The sequence below is a fragment of the Oncorhynchus tshawytscha genome, linkage group LG04, assembly GCF_018296145.1.
Source record: "Oncorhynchus tshawytscha isolate Ot180627B linkage group LG04, Otsh_v2.0, whole genome shotgun sequence".
Lineage (NCBI taxonomy): Eukaryota > Metazoa > Chordata > Actinopteri > Salmoniformes > Salmonidae > Oncorhynchus > Oncorhynchus tshawytscha.
Window position 1 is genome coordinate 48159738 of NC_056432.1, and position 23664 is coordinate 48183401.

At 41.5% G+C, this 23664-nt stretch overlaps 1 protein-coding gene across 1 annotated transcript; it reads left to right on the forward strand.

Moving 5' to 3' along the window:
• The first annotated feature begins 605 nt into the window (after positions 1-605).
• On the forward strand, positions 606-15102 carry znf608 (zinc finger protein 608). The gene is made up of 8 exons (XM_024418409.2): positions 606-1400; positions 5123-5351; positions 7897-7984; positions 9862-12157; positions 12581-12983; positions 13220-13374; positions 13627-13774; positions 14242-15102. Exons 1-8 carry the CDS (start codon positions 1044-1046, stop codon positions 14259-14261), a joined length of 3696 nt encoding a protein of 1231 aa, XP_024274177.1. The 5' UTR covers positions 606-1043; the 3' UTR covers positions 14262-15102.
• The last annotated feature ends 8562 nt before the right edge of the window (positions 15103-23664 follow it).

The following is a 23664-nucleotide window of genomic DNA, read 5'->3' on the forward strand; positions in this document are numbered from 1 at the left end:
CACTATTAGTTCACATTTCTAATTCAGGGGATTAGGGAACAATAGCAAAGCATGTCAAAGGTCTGCCAGAAGGCACAGAGCCCAACTAGCAACTAGATTGAACGACACAGGTGTATTGAATCTTTATGAGTTTTGAGCTGGGTGCGGCTCTGTCCATTGGCCGTGTTGCTGAAATCGCTGATCCTTGTTTTACCTAGCACTGATTGCGGTACTGTCCAGGTTGCTGAAACATTATTTACGTGTGTGCTGGTTTCATTGCACAACTTGGAGTTACCGTTAGATTCCCTTTATTTTACCTGCAACCTTTCCCAAACAGTTAGAATAGGAAAAGGGAATATAGCGACCTTAGTATATCTTAGTAGGCCTTAGCCTGTGACATCTTGGTGTAATGGCTAAGGTACCCAGGTTTGAGACACCATCGGGCTATGGCAGGATACATTAAGCAATTTTGCACAACAGGAGGTGTCCTCATAACCCCATGGGGTATATTACACCACAATACTTTTGGTTGTTTAAAAAAAATATTCTATTCATTAAATGAGATATACTGTAGGTCTACACTGAACCGAAGGTAGCCTAATGACAATTTATACAGGATAGAAGGCATCTGACTATGCCTTCCTTTTGTGAAATCAGGGGGTATCACCGTTTTTCTGTCATAATTCAAGTCAGTCAATTTCACAATAGAAACTGTTAACCAGCTAGGCTGACACGCAGCCTACTACTCCCGTCAGTGACTGCGGTTGGCAATTTGAGAATTGACTTGAATGCTGATTTGAGGAGAGATCGACAAAAACAGGAGCTTAGTGGATTTTTGAAAGGAAAAAATGGGACGATGACGGATTGTGAGGAGCTGTCCAATTGTTCAAACGCATCTGCTTTATCAGACAGACTAACAATTCCCTCCGTTCAAATCCAGGGACACTTCAGCAAGGAATCGAGGAAATATAGATTCAAACGAAGCAAAACTTCTAAGGGTTTTGAGCCGTCGGTCCTCGCACTGTGTGGTATCGCTGAGAGGACGCCCCATAGAGGCATTTGAAATGAATTCAGCACTGGGCCAGGCGGTCAGCAACCCAAAGTCGAGTGATGTAACCGTTTCATGCGCCAAAGGCAAAGAGGAAAAAAAGGGAAAAAATCTAATCAGAGGCTGGAAAAGGGAGAGGGATGCTTTCAGGACGAGGAAAGAGAAACATGATGGTCAAAGAAGTCCCATCTTAAATTCTATACCTGACCATTTATGCACCCTCGGAAGCAAAGCGAATCCGTGTCATTGTGCAGGGGGCAGAATGGAAGACATTACCAAAAACGGTTTGGATTGTGGAATAAAGGGCAGCGCTATTGTTGTGAGGAAGAATGACGACACTGTCACAACGGCAAAGAAACTGAGAACAGAAAAGGTAAGCTTAATGCACGTTTTAAAACATGTAGGCTACCAATCATTATCTTATTATCTTAATTGCCGTGGAATATTTTTTTCATAAGAAAGGTAGCCTAACAGGATTACTTGGCAGATGTTTTATGCATGAGTAAGGTAGCAGCCTAATAGAGATACAGTTATATCATGGTAATCCTTTATGTGCACAGAATACACACAGCTGTTCAAGAATGCAGTTCCAAGGGCCCAGGCCAGAACATCCCCCCAAAATATAGGCTAAGAATGACAAACGAATATATAATGTACAGTGATGTGGCTACAAAACACTACCACACTATTATTTACAATATATGATGTTATTTACAATATGGACAATGATTTAATAATGAATATAATGACAAGGTACCCTAAGCACACACGCAAGCAGAGAGGTTTTAGCTGTGACATGTGAAAGGCTATAACCAGATGTAAACCTGGGGAATCACCATAATCTCAGACCCATCAGTTGTATCCTAACCCGATTAGTTTATTTTATTAGCATGTCCTCTATTTTGTTTATAATATAACTGAAACTCCACAGCAAAAGGAAGGGAAGTTTCTTCGGGTACTAATTTCTTATGCTTCTCCTTTTACAGTTTCTGTAATTTATGGTTAATGTTAATGCTATTGGAGGCTGTTGCCCACCATTGATTGTTCTCAGGGAACAGTCCCACACTCTCCACAATTTTTACCTGAGTCTTTTCATTTGATTTATCTTAAATAGCTTAGCAGGGACACCACAAAGTCCCAACCTACATAGGCAGTTGTTTTTTTTATAATGTTTTAATCTAATTTGTTACAAGAGAAGACGCCTATCTTTCTCCATGACAGATGCCACCAGTAATCAGTGTTTTTCACTCAGCAGCAGGGGAAGTGGAGTGTGTGAACGGTAGCCATCTTTTCTCCCTGCTCTTGGCTATCAGCTCCTCACCGTGCTGCATATTAAAATCACACATAGCCTGTAACAATGAACGCTTTTGTTGCTTTTATGGTTACAAGACAAGGCATTCGTGATGAAGACAAGCCCTAGGTTTTTGACTCATCATTGTGGTCAATGTTTGAGACGTTTGCTGAGTGATTCTGTCTGAGGGAGGGAGGGTACAGGACTGTGGCATTGCATCCTGCAATCAAAGCAGGGGAGCATGCATCAGTCTTTGTTTTTGTCCCTTCATAGGTATCTGATCAGACACAAACAACCCTGTAGGAATGACTTCTCTTTCAAATGATGTTATATGCATACATTAACATTTAAAAATGACATAACACATTTAGTCAGAAGTACAAACATGTTCAGCACTGCATATAAACCTAAATAGCAAAAATACATGAATGACAATCTTTTTGCAGTTACAACACAAAGCAATAGTATTGCTTGTTCTTTTTCATTTGTTTTTCAGGTCATGCAGAAATGCTATTTTCATCGAATATTTCATTAAACTGCTGAAATGTGTACATCACTGGTATTCAAACATACATATATTTTTTTGAAGATTAATTGTCAACAGCTGCTTGTAATTTTATGAAATTACCAATAGGCTTTGGAAAACAACACTTTCCTTTGTTTATTACCATCCCTATGATGAACATAGATATGAGATTATTTATGAATTAAAGGTCAGGATGCTTAAAGGCCCAGTGCAATCAAAAAAACATTTTTTTCTGTGTTTTGTATCATACAGTGCCTTGCAAAAGTATTCATCCCCCTTGGCGTTTTTCCTATTTTGTTGCATTACAACCAGTAATTTAAATATATTTTTATTTGGATTTCATGTAATGGACACACACAAAATAGTCAAAATTGGTGAAGTGAAATGAGAAACATAACACAAAATAAAAAACAGAAAAGTGATGCGTGCCCCCCCTTTGCTATGAAGCCCATAAATAAGATTTAGTGCAACCAATTACCTTCAGAAGACACATAATTAGTTAAATAAAGTCCACATGTGTGCAATCTAAGTGTCACATGATCTGTCACATGATCTCAGCATATATACACCAGTTCTGAAAGGCCCCAGAGTCTGCAACACCACTAAGCAAGGGTCACTACCAAGCAAGCGACACCATAAAGACCAAGGAGCTCTCCAAACAGGTCAGGGACAAAGTTGTGGAGAATTTCAGATCAAGGTTGGGTTATAAAAAAAGATCAGAAACTTTGAACATCCCACGGAGCACCATTAAATCCATTATTAAAAAATGGAAAGAATATGGCACCACAACCAACCTGCCAAGAGGGGGCTGCCCACCAAACTCATAAACCAGGCAAGGAGGGCATTAATCAGAGAGGCAACAAAGAGACTAAAGATAACACTGAAGGAGCTGCAAAGCTCCACAGCATAGATTGGAGTATCTGTCCATAGGACCACTTTAAGCCGTACACTCCACAGAGCTGGGCTTTATGGAAGAGTGGCCAGAAAAAAGCAATTTCTTAAATAACAAAATAAGCAAAAATGTTTGGTGTTCGCTAAAAGACATGTGGGAGACTCCCCAAACATATGGAAGAAGGTACTCTGGTCAGATGAGACTAAAATTGAGCTTTTTGGCCATCAAGGAAAACACTATGTCTGGCGCAAACCCAACACCTCTCATCAACCCGAGAGAACATCATGCATGGTGGTGGCAGTATCACGCTGTGGGGATGTTTTTCATCGACAGGGAAATACAGGGAAATTCTTGAGGGAAACCTGTTTCAGTCTTCCAGAGATTTGAGACTGGGACGGAGGTTCACCTTCCAGCAAGACATTGACCCTAAGCATACTGCTAAAGCAACACTCGAGTGGTTTAAGGTGAAACATTTGTCTTGGAATGGCCTAGTCAAAGCCCAGATCTCAATCCAAGTGAGAATCTGTGGTATGACCTTAAGATTGCTGTACACCAACGGAAACCCATCCAATTTGAAGGGGAAGGAGCCATTTTGCCTTGAAGAATGGGCAAAAATCTCAGTGGCTAGATGTGCCAAGCCTATAGAGACATACCCCAAGAGGCTTGCAGCTGTAATCGCTGCAAAAGGTGGCTCTACAAAGTATTGACTTTGGAGGGGTGAAAAGTTATGCATGCTCAAGTTCTGTTTTTTTGTATTATTTCTTGTTTGTTTCACAATAAAAAATATTTTGCATCTTCAAAGTGGTAGGCATGTTGTGTAAATCAAATGATACAAACCCCCCCCAAATCGATTTAATTCCAGGTTGTAAGGCAACAAAATAAGAAAAATGCCAAGGGGGGTGAATACTTCCACAAGCCACTGTATTGTACAACAGCTGGTGAAACGAACACTGTAACATGTGAAAAAATGTGATCAGTGTTATTTTCTGATAGTTTCTGGTAGAAAATTCAATCTATACAGGACCTTCTAATCCGCCTGTTTGCATGGGTGGGAGTTTCGGCTTGCATGATGACATCACCAGGCGGGAAATTGGTTAATAGACCAATAACAAAGAGAGTTCCAAAGCTCTCTCCTAATAACAGCTAGTTTTAAGTTTCCCCTCCCCACTCAAACCACTCCAAGACAGTCCTAGTAAAATTCTTGCTTGAGAATTTTTTTTTGCTGAAAAGCTATATAATTCTTATTGATTTTATTGATGGAAAACTATTACAGTAAGATAATTGTTACACAGAAATTATTTGATATTGATGTAAAAACGGCTGCTTTGGGCCTTTTATGTTGAAAAGTCAGAGGTGATATTTGACTCCTCCTCCTCCTTTCCGTAGGTGGATTCAATGTTTACAGTGCCTGCACCCCCGCCACCCGGCCCTCAAAGCCCAATGTCCAATGCCCCCTTCTCTTCACCCATCTCAAAGCAACTTCTGGTGAGGACCAGATCCATAGGAACCAACACACAAGATGGAGGGCCAGACACCGATTCATGTCGCCCTGGCCCTTGTCAGCCAGGCACCAGTGTCAACCTGGAGGGCATTGTGTGGCATGAGACTGAGGAAGGTGAGGATTCCATTCCTCCAGCTCTCCTAAAATTTCAGCATTCCACCATGTGGTTCAGCATGTACATGATTGACCATGAATGAAAGGCTGTACAGTCGCTTATATCAGTGGGCATAAAACAGTTTATTCCACGGTAATATTATTAACGGTAAGCCAGTATTAATAATTATCATCTGATCAAAGGTAGGCCTTAGCCTTGCAGAGATGTAAACATAACCGTATTTACAGTAGCCCAAAACCGAGAGGCTCGATTTAATCTACTTCACTGAAGAAAGCAACATTGCTGGCTCACTTGAGGACTAGAGTGTCACTTATAAAACTGAATTTGGTCTTTGCACACGGCCAACAAAGTGATTTGTGAGCTAGAAAATGCTTTTGTATTCAAGGCTGGTTTTAATTAAAGGATCTCTGCTGATGTAACAGTGTAACAGACCATGAGAGAATTCATCTGATGTGTGTTCTGTTTTTAAGAGGCCTATTATTCCTGTAAAACTCGGATTTGAAGAGAAAGGCTGTTGCCGTCTTATTTGGAAGCTATGCCATGGGACCTCCCTAGTAAGACACCTTAGCGTTCGAGGGCTGCAGAGATGCCGAGTGCATATTGATTAGGCAAATGCTAATTGCAGACCACCATCTTAATGTCCCCGACTGTGAGCTAGATTTTGATGTATACATATCAAAATGCAATTGAGGGGTTTGATTTTATTTTCAGGAATGTTGGTAAATGTATATTAATTGAAAAACACATGTTTTGTGAAAGAGAGAGTTATTTTTGAGAGTTATTTTTGGGCGGGCTAGTGAAAAGACGGACATGATTTTGTTTGAAATACTGAACATTGCAAGGTCATTTTATTTTAGAAACAAATAATATATATCCACTCCAAACAACAGAACTCCAGTAGAAAAAGTATCCCGATTGGGTTTTAAACAGTTACATGTAATAAAGTATCAATCCATAAATAAATACATATTAAAATAGTCCTTTGTTTGAACTATATTGTACAAATATAACATTAGTGATTTATTGTATCCAGGGGATGAACAGTGTATATACAATGTGTGTTTTCCTTTTGGAAAAAGCAACTTTTGGAAAAATTGTATGGGGGTTTTACAGGTTTCTTTTCATTAGGATAAATCAACTTTTTGAATTGTATTCTATACATTTTAGGGAAGGATTTAAGGAAGAATAAGGACATTGAAAGTCGTTTGCATTAAGTTGCTGATCAAGGTTGGATGGATGGATTCTTATTGTTTGAGTTACACTGCCCGCCAGGGGTTAGCCTACATTATTTTATTTAACTAGGCAAGTCAGTTAAAACAAATTATTATTTACAATGACGGCCTAACCCAGCCAAACCCTAACCCAGATGACGCTGGGCCAATTGTGAGCCGCCTATGGGACCCCCAATCATGGCTGGTTGTGATACAGCCTGGAATCAAACCAGGGTCTGTAGTGACGCCTCTAGCACTGAGATGCAGTGGCTTATACCGCTGCACCACTCGGGAGCCCCCTAACCCAAATTGAATGCGATTACATTCCTAAGTGTGGAAAAAATATTTAGAGAAATGTAACTTATGATTGGACAGACAAATATCATGGAAATGATTCACAAAATGACTCACTTTCGCACCAGCTGCAAAAACCATATGGAACGTTCCATCCACCTGGACAATGGATATAGAGCATCTTGGGGGGGAACGAGTGTGCTGGATATCACATTTAGCAATAAAACACATTTTAAAGCACACCTAAACTAAATGTTTGAAAGTTTGATAACAGCCATAATTCATGCCCATAGAAAGGGACCCATGAGCATTAATTTCAGATGAAAAAATGCACATCTGAAAAGTTGGCGTTTATTATGTTTTGGACATAAACCCTTCAATTGCAGAGCTCATTCAAATTGTCACAACAACAAGACATTTCGGTTTGCAGTTCACAGATTTTAGTGTTTACTTTCAAGAAAATTAGACTAGAATCCAAACTACTTTATATGGCCATTTGCCAAGGCAAGATAAAGGTGTAATATGTTTTCATACAAATCACTTCTGTAAAAGCATTTGAATATACTCGGTACAGTGAAATAATAATGTGCAATATCTATTTGATTCTCGAATATCTTCATTCTCGACTTTTGGTTGTCTTGGAGAAATCACAGAGGGCGATTGGCTTTTAAAATGTTATTAATTTTTTGTGTAAAAAAAAAATGTAAATGACATAATTCAGCCTTCTTGGTGCTGTGGTAAGAACAAGGCTGTATCCCACATTGTACTCTATTCCCTATATATAGTGTACTACATGGGCCCTGGTCAAAATAATTGTACAATATAGGGAATAGGGTGCCATTTGGGACGTAGACCAAGCCTCCATAAAAGCCACAAAAAGAGGATCCCATCTATCAGTCTGATGTCATTTCATCTGATAAAAAGTTATCACAATGCCATTATGGTTGTCAACTGGACCTCCATCCATGCCACAGTTCAAAGCACATCATTTTAAAATGTCTTTAATGTAACATGCTCCTTTTTGCTTTTTGAATTGTAGGTGTCCTTGTAGTCAATGTAACATGGAGAAAAAGAACCTATGTGGGGACTCTTTTGGACTGTACCAAGCATGACTGGGCACCACCCAGGTAATAATAAATACTCATCCTTTGTTGTATAGTATTGAAAAATAGTATATGAGTAGCCTATTTTGTTATAGCCTTTTCTGTTGCCAAGAAAGCTGTCAGTGACTATGTTTGTTGCATGTCATTACCATTGTAAGTATTCAATAATGAGTACTTATGTAATTTTTGATGGATTTGATTGATTGACTTTATTTCCGTGTCATACACCAATTTTGTATAGATTTTTTTGTATGGTTTACTATATTTACACTACCGTTCAAAAGTTTGGGTTCACTTAGAAATGTCCTTGTTTTTGAAAGGAAAACATTTTGTCCATTAAAATAACATCAAGTTGATCAGAAATACAGTGTAGACATGTTAATGTTGTAAATGACTATTGTAGCTGGAAACGTCTGATTTGTAATGGAATATCTACATAGGCGTACAGAGGCCCATTATCAGCAACTGTTACTCCTGTGTTCCAATGGCACGTTGTGATAGCTAATCCAAGTTTATAATTTTAAAAGGCTAATTAATCATTAGAAACCCCTTTTGCAATTGTTAGCACAGCTGAAAACTGTTATTCTGATTAAAGAATCAATAAAACTGGCCTTCTTTAGACTAGTTGGGTATCTGGGACATCAGCATTTGTGGGTTCGATTACAGGATCAAAATAGCCAGAAACAAAGAACTTTCTTCTGAAACTCGTCTATTCTTGTTCTGAGAAATGAAGGCTATTCCATGCGAGAAATTGCCAAGAAATTGAAGATCTCAGACAACGCTGTGTACTACTCCCTTCACAGAACAGCTAAAAATGGCTCTAACCAGAATAGAAAGAGGAGTGAGAGGCCCCGGTGCACAACTGAGCAAGAGGACAAGGACATTAGAGTGTCCAGTTTGAGAAACAGATGCCTCAAAAGTCCTCAACTGGCAGCTTCATTAAATAGTACCCACAAAACACCAGTCTCAACGTCAACAGTGAAGAGGCGACGTCGGAATGTTGGCCTTCTAGGCAGAGGTCCTCTGTCCAATGTCTGTGTTCTTTTGCCCATCTTAATCTTTTATTTTTATTGGCAAGTCTGAGATATGGCTTTTTCTTTGCAACTCTGCCTAGAAGGCCAGCATCCCAGAGTTACCTCTTCACTGTTGACATTAAGACTGGTGTTTTGCGGAACTATTTAATGAAGCTGCCAGTTGAGGACTTCGAAGGCGTCTGTTTCTCAAACTAGACACTCAAATGTACAGTCCTCTTGCTCAGTTGTGCACTGGGGCCTCCCACTCCTCTTTCTATTCTGGTTAGAGACAGTTTGTGCTGTTCTGTGAAAGGAGTAGTACACAGCGTTGTACGAGATCTTCAGTTTATTGGCAATTTCTCGCATGGAATATCTTTAATTTCACAGAACAAGAATAGACTGACGAGTTTCAGAAGAAAGTTCTTCTTTGTTTCTGGCTATTTTAAGCCCATAATCAAACCCACAAATGCTGATGCTCAACTAGTCCAAAGAAGACCAGTTTTATTGCTTCTTTAATCAGTACAACAGTTTTCAACTGGGCTAAAATAATTGCAAAAGGGTTTTATAATGATCAATTAGCATTTTAAAATTATAATCTTGGATTAGCTAACACAACGTGCCATTGGAACACAGGAGTGATGGTTGCTGATAATGGGCCTCTGTACGCCTATGTAGATATTCCATAACAAATCAGACGTTTCCAGCTACAATAGTCATTTACAACATTAACAATGTCTTCACTGTATTTCTGATCAACTTGATGTTATTTTAATGGACAAAAAATGAGCTTTTCTTTCAAAAACAAGGACATTTCTAAGTGACCCCAAACTTTTGAACGGTAGTGTATATATATATATATATATATATGTATATATTTTCTTCTTCTAGATTTTGTGAGTCACCATCCAGTGACTCTGATCTGCCAGGTGGCCGTGGCCGTGGTAAAAGGATGCGACTGGCCATCCCGGATCGACCCTGTGTTGAACCTGGGCTTGCCAAGGTCCGAGGGCTGCCACATAAGAGCCGTGGTGGGGGCATTCACAGCAAGGGCCGAAGAGGGAGCCTTAATCTGATCAATAACTGCAGAACACCTCCCTTTTTCACAGTTGAGGAGATCAAGCCAAACTCCATCCCATCTGGGAAGAGGAAAAACAAACCACCGACTGATCTGGATTTGAGTTTAGTCACAGATGACATTAAAAATGGAAACGGGAAGAGGATCCGTGCCAAGTCCCGGAGTGCTCCTTCCACTCCACAGGGAAAGTCGGATCCTACCTTTAACGATTCGGCATGTACCTCTCCCATACTGATAGACTGCCCCCATCCTCACTGTAACAAGAAATACAAGCATATCAATGGGCTGCGGTACCACCAGACACATGCACACTTAGATGTGGACCGGAAGCCAGAGTTTGAGGCTGAGATTGAGGACAGACTGTCTGATTGTGAGGAGTCCCTCAGTAACATGACTTTCGACTGCTCTGATATAACCAATAGCTCATCAAAGAAGCCCAGCCCCCTATATAAGGTTTCTACAATAGGGTCTCCAAAAAGCAGACGATTAATGTTCAATAGTGATCATAGTCCCATGGCGAATTCTAAAATGAGGAGGAATTCGTTGATCAAAGAGGGACTCATTGATGACTTGAGTAACTTGCCAATCATCTCGAACATGACTGTGGTACTGGAAAATTGCCTTGTTACTGATAGGAACTCCTCTGTGGAGATGCCTAAGCTTGAAGCCGAGGGTTTGATCGATAAGAAGGGAGTGTGTGATAAAGGGAAAAAGGTTAATGGGAAAGTTGAGAAGTGTTCATCTAAATCTAGAACCAACAGGCCTATAGCTCCTGCTCCCCCAAAGCTGATTGCAATCCCCAACACTGTGTTCTCCACTAACACAACAGAAGCCAACACACAGCAGTCTTCCCCATCAGTAGCTGTTGGTGTCACCACAACAAAGAACCTCTCACTTAAACCCATCAAGCCAAAGTTAAACATCATGGTAGAGCCAAGTCTGGGTAAAACAACCCTAGTCACTTGCAAGGAGACCAGGAACAAAGACAAACGAAGATTAAAAGACAAACACAATAAAGACACAAGGACCTCTAATGGCGATAGCATTCAACTAAAGATGGACGAGGGAAAGGTGGTGGGAAAAGAACCTTCTGGAAGCCTTCTGAAAGAGCACTTGAGCAAACAAGACGTCATGAACAGTCTGACGGAGTCTCAGGAGAGTAGAATGGCCAGCATCAGAGCTGAGGCTGACAAAGTGTACACGTTCACTGACAACTCTCCTAGTCCTTCCATAGGTAGCTCTTCAAGACTGGACTGTGGCTCCCTTGAAAGTGGAGATGGCACCACCACCAAAACTAACAGCCCGGCATACTCAGACATATCGGATGCAGGTGATGATGGGGGTTCAGACTGCCGTTCAGACACTAGGTCCAAAAGTCCAAGGTCCATCTCAGCCTCTGAGATGAACTCAAACAACAATCCCAATCTAAATCCAAAGACTCCTCCAGCTGCATCTATTCCTGCAGGGCCTGTCAAAGACCCCCAGTCTCCTTTTTACCACGGATATGACCCCTACTATATTCATAATTACATGCAGACCGGCCAGTCAAACACAGCTGCTTTCCATAAGACCTCCACCCTTCAAGACAGTAAATGCAAAAAGGAGGACAATGAGGGGAGAAACACCCCGGAATTATTTGATTCGAAGAAGACTGATGTCATCAACTCAAGTTCGCAGTCCCAGCTTCAGATGGCGATGACACAAACACACACGGCTCTTGCCCAGTCCTTGTACTACGGCCAGTATGCACGAGGTCTTTACATGGATCAAAAACTCTTAATTGCATCCAAGTGCTGTGATCAGCAGCAAATCACCAAGCAGAGAGGAGGTCAAGCAAACCGAGAACCAGATGAGTTGAAACACATGATAACCTCGACATCTGTATTATCTAAGGGGACAGACTCTGTGAAAACGTGCTGTGCCAAACCTGGGCTCTCGTTTGCAGAAATGGATGAGCGACCCCAGACTCTGACCACACAGCCACAAGGGAAGCCGATGCTTGTCAATATGACAGAAAACCAGGGACTTGTCAAAGACAGTGATGAAATGAAATCATCCATGAATCCAAATAATCAGACAGATCTGGACTCAAATGTATCATTTTCAAATGTAAGTTTTTCACTCTGTCTTTAGCTATTTGGATGTTGGTGTGTACGACTGTTGTGAAGGTCAGATTGTCAGACTGTTGCATTATGTAAGCCTTTAGTCCAGGTAAAGGCTGTTTATGTGGTACTGTAGATGTCCTTTTGCCTAATATTTTCAAGAAGACAGATTAGGAAGATAAGTTTTATTTTATCGGTCAAATCTAAGATGGCCATACTACTAAAGGACGTAACCCAATTTTAGATGTAAATGTAAGCATTTAACATAAGTAGCTAAGTAAGGAACATTTGAAAAGAAAAGTTGGTTTTGATACAAATGTTGAATTTGCAGTTGATGGATTGACTTGTCAATTCACAAACTGGGATTACTGGTATTCAATTAAATATTAAGAAAACCCATCACAAACAACACTTTTCCTCATCGATTTAGCATGCAGAAGTCCAATGCTGGTCCCGCCCAAATCAATCCAATAATGTGGAGCAGCAAAGTGAAGAGCTTAGCCAGAGCTCAGAGGAGTTAAATGCTGACATGTCTAAGGAGTGGGAGATGCCCTCTGAGCCAGTGACAAAGTTGGGAGTAGAGCTCAAAAAGGCCACGAACCAGAACGTCACCACATCAGACATAGAGGACTGTGATAGGCTAGAGGAGCAGCAGCCAATAGGGGTCATGTCTGAGGAATCACAGAGTGCCAGGGTGGCTGTATCACCAGCGATGAACCCCCAACAACAACCCTATATCCAGTACCAGCATTCCTACCAATACCTACAGATGTGTGACCCCAGCAACAACTCTTACACGGTCAAGTCACCCACCCTGGTGCATAACTACCCACGTAAGTCTATATGGTTGGAGAAATTATGACTACAATGGGCAATAGAAACTGAAATCGAGTTGTTTGCGTGAATTTTTCTGCTTCATCATATTTTGTGTATTTAACATTTTGGATTATATCACGTGTTCAAGATTCATGCCAAGTTTGTGTCGTGTTAAAGAGATTTTGGCCTGGCATTGTGAATGAATTTATTGAAGGGCTGTTTTCTAAATTGTGTTTTGTACTGTACATATTAGGTTTCCACTATCCTCTCTATGGGAAAACAGCAGGCAGAGAGGAGTCAGATTTGACTCAGAACAGCCGTAGTGTGAGCAGTAAGCCAGCCAGTGAGTCTACTGCCCTTGAGCTTCTGCAACACCACAATCTGCCATATCATGGCAAATCCCCTGCGGTGAGTGTCCATCAAGTATAGGCAGAATTGAGGCTGAAAAATATAAAGCAAAAGGGAATCCATAAAAGGAACATGCATCAGTTTATGGCGGAAGAGAGAGGAAATTGAAATGAGCATCTGTGAGATACTAGCCCTATTGCAAGTGTGATCTGTGACATGCTGTTGAAATTATGATATTAGTGTGCAATACATACTGCATATACAGTACTACAAAGACATATTTGAGTAAAGAATCACCCTTTTTGTCAATAGCCTGGTGAGAAAGGATCCCTTGAAGGAGAGAGAGAGACTGACCGGGAGAGGAACCATGTTCCCTTTGCCAGGCACCTTCACACTCATCATCATACACATCTTGGAATGAGCTACCCACTCATGTCTGGGCAGTACGACATTTTTCAAGGTAAACAAACGTTTCCTGAACGATTGAAATGTAAAGTGAAAAAAATATTTTTCTTTGAAAATATTATATATTTCATTTCTAAAAACAATAAGTCTGTGATTGAGAGGAAGGCATGCTTATTATGTCTATAATATGTTGTTTTCTTTACCGATACTAAAGCACAATAGTTCATTAGATATAGCTAGATCTCTCATCTCTCTTTTGAAGGGATATGCTCTAGAGCCCTGGTTTCCAGCCAGAAGGTGTTGGTACACTTATCTTCAACTGATATGTCCTCTTAGTTGCCCAATCCATACCCTCTCTATGATAGGCCTATTGTTTGATCCTTTTGTCAAAAGAGAAAAGGATCCGTACTGAATAATGACATGAAGTAAACTTTATTCAATTTTCTTTACTGTGAGAGGTAGGTATTGTATATAAAATCATTCTAAAATCAAATAAGATGTTCATGAACTCTGCTTCTACAGATAATGAAGGGAAGAAGTAAAACCATGTGACTGGCTCACATGAGGATAAGAAGATTTACAGGCATCAATTCCATGGTGTTATATTCATAGCCTCTATGGGAGGCAGAGACCAATTTCATTTGCAATTTAATCAATATTTTATAAGAGTCAGAGTAGTGGTATTGTAATATTGGTGGAGATATGTATCAAGTAACAAGACTTAAGTATTTTGCATTTGGATGCCTGTCTGAAAACACACGTGACAAACCCCATAGTGTCATAGAATCAGCCATAAATTGCTACAAAGTTTATATGCACATGTATCGTAATGTAAATCATATGGTTGAATGTACTGAAATTTGTATCATCCCAATGTTTTTTTCCGTTGGGAAACTGCAATTGAAGTGCAAGAGTCTATAAAGTGGTCCTCCCAGTATTACTTAATTACATTTGTATACTGTACTTGACTGTAGCCACTTGTTGATTGTATTGTCTTGTGTGAGAGTAAATCTTCACATTTTACCAGTGCCATAGAACTGTGGTGTATATATTCTGTATAGTTACATGACATAGTATTAAATGCTTATTATTTATGTTTGTTTTAATTTCAATGCATTGTATTGTGATTTACATTACAGCACATTACTTGCATAGTTCCAGTGGTTGTTTTATTACTTGAATAGTGCTACAAACTCTGTTTACAAGTATTGACATCTCTAGAGAAACTCTTCAATGAAGTTGCATGATGAGTGTAATTCACACAGTGTATCAAGTTACTTTGGAATCAATTAAACATGGAAACTGCTGTTGCTTTTTTATACTGTTTATGCCTTAATTCATATGTGTGGCAATCAGAATTAAAGGGTGTTTATATACACCTTATGTGTTCTGTCTATTTTGTCCTTAATAATGCCCATGCACTATACACTCTCTTCCAGGGCAGAAGGTAAAACAAGGGGGCTTGTGTCAGGGGGCATCTGTAAATTTTACAAATTTGATTACATCCCTGTTAGTGAGCATTTCTACTTTGCCAAGATAATCCAGCCATCTGACAGGTGTGGCATATCACGAAGCTGATTAAACAGCATGATCATTACATAGGTGCGCCTTGTGCTGGGGGACAATAAAAGGTCAATCTAAAATGTGTAGTTTTGTCCAACATTTATGTAAAATCTTTGAAATTGTTGCATGTTACGTTTATATTATTGTTCCGTATACAGTGCCTTATTAAGAAAGGATTCAGACCCCTGGACTTTTTCCACATTTTGTTGTTACAGCCTGAGTAAAAAATACAAATTTAGATTGTGTGGGTCAGTGACAAAAACACACACACTTGAAAGTGGAATTTCTTTGACATTTTTACAAAAAAATAAAAAATGAAAAGCTGAAATGTCTCGAGTCAATAGGTATTTTACCCCTTTGTTATGACAAGCCTAAATAAGTTCAGGAGTAAAAATGTACTTCAGTCACATAATACGTTGCATGGACTCACTCTGTGTGCAATTGTGTTGAACTTTTTTTTTAATGGCTACCTCATTTCTGAACCCGACACATACAATTATCTGTAAGGTCCCTCAGTTGAGAAGTGAATTTCAAACAGTTTCAGCCACAAAGACCAGAGAGGATTTCCAATGCCTCACAAAGGGCACCTATTGGTAGATGTGTAAAAACAGCAGACATTGAATATCCCTTTGAGCATGGTGAAGTTATTAATTACACTGTGGATGGTGTATCAATACACACAGCCACTACAAAGATACAGGTGTCCTTCCTAACTCAGTTGCCGGAGTAAAGGAAAACCACTTAGGGATTTCACCATGAGGCCAATGCAGACTTTAAATTAGTTACAGAGTTTAATGGCTGTGATAGGAGAATGGATGGATCAACAACATTGTAGTTACTCCACAAAACTAACCTAATTAACAGAGTGAAAAGAAGGAAGCCTGTACAGAATAGAAATATTCTAAAACATGCATCCTGTTTGCAACAAGGCGAAACTGTAAAAATATGGCAAAGCAATTAACACTTTTTATTCAGGACAAAAAGTTATGTTTGCGGCAAATCCAACACAACACATTACTGAGTACCACTCTCCATATTTTCAAGCATAATAGTGGCTGCATCATGTTATGAGTATGCTTGTAATTGTTAATGACTTTGGAGTTTCAGGATAAAAAAGAAACGGAATGGAGCTAAGCACAGGCAAAATCCTAGAGGAAAACCTGGTTCAGTCTGCTTTCCACCAGACACTGGGAGATGAATTCACCTTCACTGGAGTTGAACCTTCAAGAAGACAGTGAATGTTACATTTTTTACTTGAATCTACTTGAAAATCTATGGCAAGACCTGAAAATGTTTGTCTAGCAATGATCAACCACCAATTTGACAGAGCTTGAAGAATTTTGAAAAGAATAATGGACAAATGTTGAACAATTCGTGTGGAAAGCTCTTGGAGACATTTCAAGAGAAGGCCCAGATGCAGACAGTGTCGATGTAACAAAAGTTTATTTCTAGAACAGGGGGCAGGCAAAACGACAGGCCAAGGGCAGGCAGAGGTCAGTAATCCAGATTAGAGTCCATAAGGTACAGAATGGCAGGCAGGCTCAGTGTTAGGGCAGGGAAAATGGTAGAAACTGGAAAACAGGAACTAGAACAAGATAGGAGCAAGGTGAAAAACACTGGTAGGCTTGACGAACAAAATGAAATGGCAACAGACAAACATAGAACACAGGTATAAATACACTGGGGATAATGGGGAAGATGGGTGACACCTGGAGGCGGGTGGAGAAAAGAACAAAGACAGGTGAAACAGATCAGGGTGTGACAGTACCCTCCCTACCTGGGCGCACACCTGGTTGACCGGGGTTCTGGTGTTGGAAATCAGCGATGAGGCTTGGGTCTAGGACGTCCCAGCACCATTCCTCTGGGCCATAACCCTCTCAGTCAACTAGGTACAGGAATCCCCTGCCTCGAGGCTGAACCTTCACCGTGTACGCCGGTTGGCCACTGATTAGATGGGGGAGAGGAGTGAGCCTGGAAACAGGCTCGGTCTATAAAAAAAATGATCAGATGAAGCAGATGCTAAACTACAGGTCTGCTTTACTATCACAGACTGGAACATGTTCCGGGATTCTTCCGATGACATTGAGGAATACACCACATCAGTCACTAGGTTTATCAATAAGTGAATTGAGGACGTCGTCCCCACAGTGACAGTACGTACATACCCCAACCAGAAGCCATGGATTACAGGCAACATTCGCACTGAGCTAAAGGGTAGAGCTGCCGCTTTCAAGGTGCGGGACTCTAACCTGGAAGCTTACAAGAAATCCCGCTATGCCCTGCGACGAACCATCAAACAGGCAAAGCGTCAATACAGGGCTAAGATTGAATCATGCTACACCAGCTCTGACGCTCGTCGGATGTGGCTGGGCTTGCAAACTATTACAGACTACAAAGGGAAGCACAGCCGCGAGCTGCACAGTGACACGAGTCTACCAGACAAGCTAAATAATTTCTATGCTCGCTTCGAGGCAAGCAACACTGAGGCATGCATGGGAGCACCAGCTGTTCCGGACGACTGTGTGATCACGCTCTCCGTAGCCGACGGGAGTAAGACCTTTAATAAACAGGTCAACATACACAAGGCTGCGGGGCCAGACGGATTACCAGGACGTGTGCTCCGGGCATGTGCTGACCAACTGGCAGGTGTCTTCACTGACATTTTCAACATGTCCCTGATTGAGTCTGTAATACCAACATGCTTCAAGCAGACCACCATAGTCCCTGTGCCCAAGAACACAAAGACAACCTGCCTAAATGACTACAGACCCGTAGCATTCATGTCCATAGCCATGAAGTGCTTTGAAAGGCTGGTAATGGCTCACTAAAAACTAGACCCACTCCAATTTGCATACAGCCTAAACAGATCCACAGATGATGCAATCTCTATTGCAATCCACACTGCCCTTTCCCACCTGGACAAAAGGAACACCTATGTGAGAATGCTGCTCATTGACTACAGCTCAGCGTTCAACACCATAGTACCCTCAAAGCTCATCACGAAGCTAAGGAACCTGGTACTAAACACCTCCATCTGCAACTGGATCCTGGACTTCCTGACAGGCCGCCCCCAGGTGGTGAGGGTAGGTAGCAACACAACTGCTACGCTGATCCTCAACACTGGAGCTCCCCAGGGGTGCGTGCTCAGTCCCCTCCTGTACTCCCTGTTCACCCACGACTGCATGGCCAGGCACGACTCCAACACCATCATTAAGTTTGCTGACGACACAACAGTGTCGGCCTGATCACCGACAACGATGAGACAGCCTATAGGGAGGAGGTCAATGACCTGGCCGGGTGGTGCCAGAATAACAACCTATCCCTCAACGTAGCCAAGACTAAGGAGATGATTGTGGACTACAGGAAAAGGAGCACCGAGCACGTCCCCATTCTCATCGACGGGGCTGTAGTGGAGCAGGTTGAGAGCTTCAAATTCCTTGATGTCCACATCAACAACAAACTAGATTGGTCCAAACTCACCAAGACAGTCGTGAAGAGGGCACTATTCCCCCTCAGGAAACTAAAAATATTTGGCATGGGTCCTGAGATCCTCTAAAGCTTCTACAGCTGCAACATCGAGAGCATCCGGACCGGTTGCATCACTGCCTGGTACGGCAATTGCTCGGCCTCCGACCGCAAGGCACTTCAGAGGGTAGTGCGTACGGCCCAGTACATCACTGGGGTAAAGCTGCCTGCCATCCAGAACCTCTACACCAGGCGTTGTCAGAGGAAGGCCCTAAATATTGTCAAAGACCCCAGCCACCCCAGTCATAGACTGTTCTCTCTACTACTGCATGGCAAGTGGTACCGGAGTGCCAAGTCTAGGACAAAGAGTCTTCTCTACAGTTTTTACCCCCAAGCCATAAGACTCCTGAACAGGTAACCAAAATGGTTACCCGGACTATTTGAATTGTGTGCCCCCCCAACCCCTCTTTTACGTCGCTGCTACTTTATGTTTATCTTATATGTATAGTCACTTTAACTATACATTCATTTACATGCTACCTAAATTGGCCCGACCAACCAGTGCTCCTGCACATTGGCTAACCGGGCTATCTGCATTGTGTCCCACCACCTGCCAACAGCTCTTTTTACGCTTCTGCTACTCTCTGTACATCATATATGCATAGTCAACGATACCTACATGTACATACTACCTCAATCAGCCTGACTGACTGGTGTCTGTATATAGCCTTGCTACTCTTTTTTCAAACGTCTTTTTACTGTTATTTTATTTATTTACTTACTTACTTACTTACCTACCTACCTACCTACCTACCTACCTACCTACCTACCTACCACACACACACACACACACACACACACACACACACACACACACACACACACACACACACACACACACACACACACACACACACACACACACACACACACACATACCTTTTTTTTCCTCGCTCCATTGGTTAGAGCCTGTAAGTAAGCATTTCACTGTAAGGGCTACACCTGTTGTATTCGGAGCACATGACAAATATACTTTGATTTGATTTGATTTGGGTGTGTTATAGGCAGGCTTCCATTCATCCCCTTCCCGTATCCGCACCAGGTGGTAGGCATTCCATAGGTCCAGCTTGGAGAACACGGTTTCACCCTGAAGTGGCTCAAAGACCGAGGAGATGAGTGGTAGCGGGTAGTGGTTCTTCACCGTGATGTAGTTGAGGCCCCGGTAGTCAATGCACGGGCACAGGGTTTTGTTCTTGTCCACAAAGATGAATCCTGTGCCGGTAGGGGAGGCAGAAGGATGGATGTACCCTGCAGCTAGGGAGGCCTCAATGTAAATCTCCATAGCCTTTGTCTCCGGACTCAGAGTACAGTTGTCCCCGGGGCGGAGTGGTACCTGGGAAAAGTTTGATCCCGCAGTCATAGGGTCAATGCAGCGGAAGCGAAGTGGCCCGGACTGTAAAGAATACCTCTCAGGTTAAATAATGAACAGGTAATTGGGGGATTGAAACCAGGTGTGTAAGACAAAGACAAAACAAATGGAAAATGAAAAGTGGATCGGCGATGGCTAGAAGGCCGGTGACGTCGACCTCCGAATGTCGCCCGAACAAGGAGAGGGACCGACTTTGGCGGAAGCTGTGACACACCCAGAAAGACTCACAAGTTCTACAAAGTATTGATTCAGGGCTGTGAATACTTATGTAAATTATACATTTCTGTATTTCATTTTCAATAATTTAGCAAACATTTTATAAAACATATTTTCACTTTGTCATTATGGGGTATTGTGTGTAGATGGATGAGATGTTTTATTTATTTAATAAATTTTTAATTCAGGCTGTAACATGTCAAAATGTGGAATAAGTCAAGGGGTATGATCACTTTCTGAAGGCACTGTATAATGCAATTCTATTCATGGTGCAAAATGTATCTTCCAGACATAGGGTCTATGATTCAAAGGGGTTGTGCAACTGACTAGGTATCCCTTTCCCTTTCCCTTCCCCTTCCCTTTCCTTTTCCCTTACTACTGTTGCCTATTGTCATTATGTGTAACACAAGAGCAGTAACTTGGAACAGCATTGTGTAAAACTTTGTCCCTGTAAATACTATTATGCAATTTTTGGCGGTTCAAAGATAAGAATGGCTTAAAAAATTAAAACATTTTTTGGCACCACTAAATAGATGTGCAAGCCAATTTTTAAAATAAAAAATCCTACACAATGAATATTTCTGGCACAGGCTTATGGAAACAAATTTGATATACACTGAGGATACTAAACATTAGGAACACTTTCCTAATATTGAGTTGTATCATTCCAGAATCATGGGCGTTAATTGGGAGTTGGTCCCCCCCTTTGCTGCTATAACAGCCTCTACTCTTCTGGGAAGGCTTTCCACTAGATGTTGGAACATTGCTGTGGGGTCTTGCTTCCATTCAGCCACAAGAGCATTAGTGAGTTGGCGTTCCAATTCATCACAAAGGTGTTCGATGGGGTTGAGGTCAGGGCTTTGTGCAGGCCAGTCAATTTCATCCACACAGATCTCGACAAAGCATTACTGTATGGATCTCGCTTTGTGAATGGGGGCATTGTCCTGCTGAAACAGGAAAGGGCCTTCCCCAAACTGTTGCTATAAAGTTGGAAGCACAGTCTACAATGTCATTGTATGCTGTAGCATTAAGATTTCCCTTCACTGGAACTAAGGGGCCTAGCCCGAACCATGAAAATGTCCCAGGACCATTATTCCTCCTCCACCAAACTTCACAGTTGGCACTATGCATTGGGGCAGATCGCGTTCTCCTGGCATCCGCCAAACCCAGATTCGTCCGTCGGACTGCCAGATGTTGAAGCGTGATTCATCACTCCAGAATACTCGTTTACACTGCTCCAGAGTCCAGCCGGCGATTGGCATTGCACATGGTAATCTTAGGCTTGTGTGTGGCTGCTTGTCCATGGAAACCCATTTCATGAGGCTCCCGACAAACAGTTATTGTGCTGACGTTGTTTCCAGAGGCCGTTTGTGTCACGCCTTGGTCTTAGTATTTTCTTTAATTATTTGTTCAGGCCAGGGTGTGACATGGGTTTATTGTGTTGTCGTATTGTTTTTTTTGTAGGCATTGGGATTGTGGCTGATTAGGGGTGTGTCTAGGATAGGCTTGGCTGCCTGAGGCGGTTCTCAATCAGAGTCAGGTGATTCTTGTTGTCTCTGATTGGGAACCATATTTAGGTAGCCTGGGTTTCACTGTGTATTTTGTGGGTGATTGTTCCTGTCTCCGTGTAGTGTTCACCAGATAGGCTGTAATTAGGTTTTCATGTTTCGTTTGTTGTTTTTGTATTTATTTAGTTATTTCATGTATCGCTATTTTTTCATTAAAGAACATGAGTAACCACCACGCTGCATTTTGGTCCGACTCTCCTTCAACAGACGAACGCCGTTACAGTTTGGAACTCGGTAGTAAGTGTTGCAACCGAGGGCAGACCTTTTTCATGTGTTATGTGCTTCAGCACTCGGTGGTCCTATTCTGTGAATTTGTGTGGCGTACCACTTCGTGGCTGAGCCATTGTTACTCCTAGACGTTTCCACTTCACAATAACAGCACTTACAGTTGACCGGGACAGCTCTAGAAGGGCAGAAATTTGACGAACTGAATTGTTGGAAAGGTGGCATCCTATGACGGTGCCAGGTTGAAAGTCAGTAAGCTCTTCAGTAAGGCCGTTCTACTGCCAAAGTTTATCCAAGGAGATTGCATGGCTGTGTGCTCGATTTTATACACCTGTTAGCAACCGGTGTGGCTGAAATAGCCAAATCCACTAATTTGAAGAGGTGTCCACATACCTTTGTATATGTAGTGTATTTCTACCTCTGCAGCCTTTGCTTTGCCTATACTCACACCTGCTGTCAAGGGGGAAAACAAATATTAGCAGGAGCAAGTATTCAAATGTCATGTGATTTGGACTCCATTGTTCCTATAGTGACACGGCAAAGGTTGGAGTCCTGAAATTTTACAAAAGGACACTAATGCATAACACATTTTTCCATCCAGTAACACATGGCGATATGTCATTCAACTCCTACCAATGAAACATATAATTTCTCGCTATGCATTTTCAAAAATCATTCTCCATTAGCTGCTCTTCCATCTTTAATCAATTTTACTCTGTCTCGTTTAGATTTGAAGTCGTATTCCTCAACCGGACTCGGGCGACTGTCCTTTAAAAGGTCACGGACATCACAAAATGACATATAGTTTTACATTTGTTCTCTTTCCAAATATAACAGCCTAATTTTTTTTTTAATCATTACAATTTTTGTAATGTATTTGTAATGTGTTTAAGTTTTATTGAAATGGAAGAAGACTTTAAAAAAAGTCAACCTAAAACACCAATCTTTAAACCCAAATTCTACAACAAGCCAAAGTTAACCTCCCAAGCCCCTACCCCCTAGCCTGGACATCCCGATGGATTTCAGCTCGGTTTCACAATTTGTTTCACTACACTCGTATGGTTCTTTGGCTGTCCCCATAGGAGAACCCTTTGAAGAACCCTTCTTAATTCCAGGTAGAACCCCTTTGGTTCCAGGTGTTTTTTTGTATTTATTCCTTGTCCTACATATGAGTTAATAATAATACTACCATCACCAAAGTTGAAAAAACAAATAAAAGAAATGGAACTGCAGTGATACAGAGTTCAAGGCGGATATAAGATGTACTTTATTTTCGATTAACTTGCATAGAACAGAAATGTGTCTTTATGCTCACAACCCTACCCCCGAGACACACACACCCAGAGAGGCTGGAATAAATGGGTTAACCGCAGTGCAGCGCAGCACCCCTGGAGCAATTGTAGGGGGTTAGGTGCAATTTTAGGGGGTTAAGTTATTTCTTATTTTAAGCTTAGAAAGGATGAAGAGTGCAGAAGGGCC

Coding starts and splice junctions, on each gene's coding strand:
- znf608 (XM_024418409.2), top strand. CDS start 1,044: ATGAATTCAGCACTGGGCCAGGCGGTCAGCAACCCAAAGTCGAGTGAT. Junction 1,401..5,122: donor AGAAACTGAGAACAGAAAAG/GTAAGCTTAATG, acceptor TCCTTTCCGTAG/GTGGATTCAATGTTTACAGT. Junction 13,775..14,241: donor GCAGTACGACATTTTTCAAG/GTAAACAAACGT, acceptor CTGCTTCTACAG/ATAATGAAGGGAAGAAGTAA.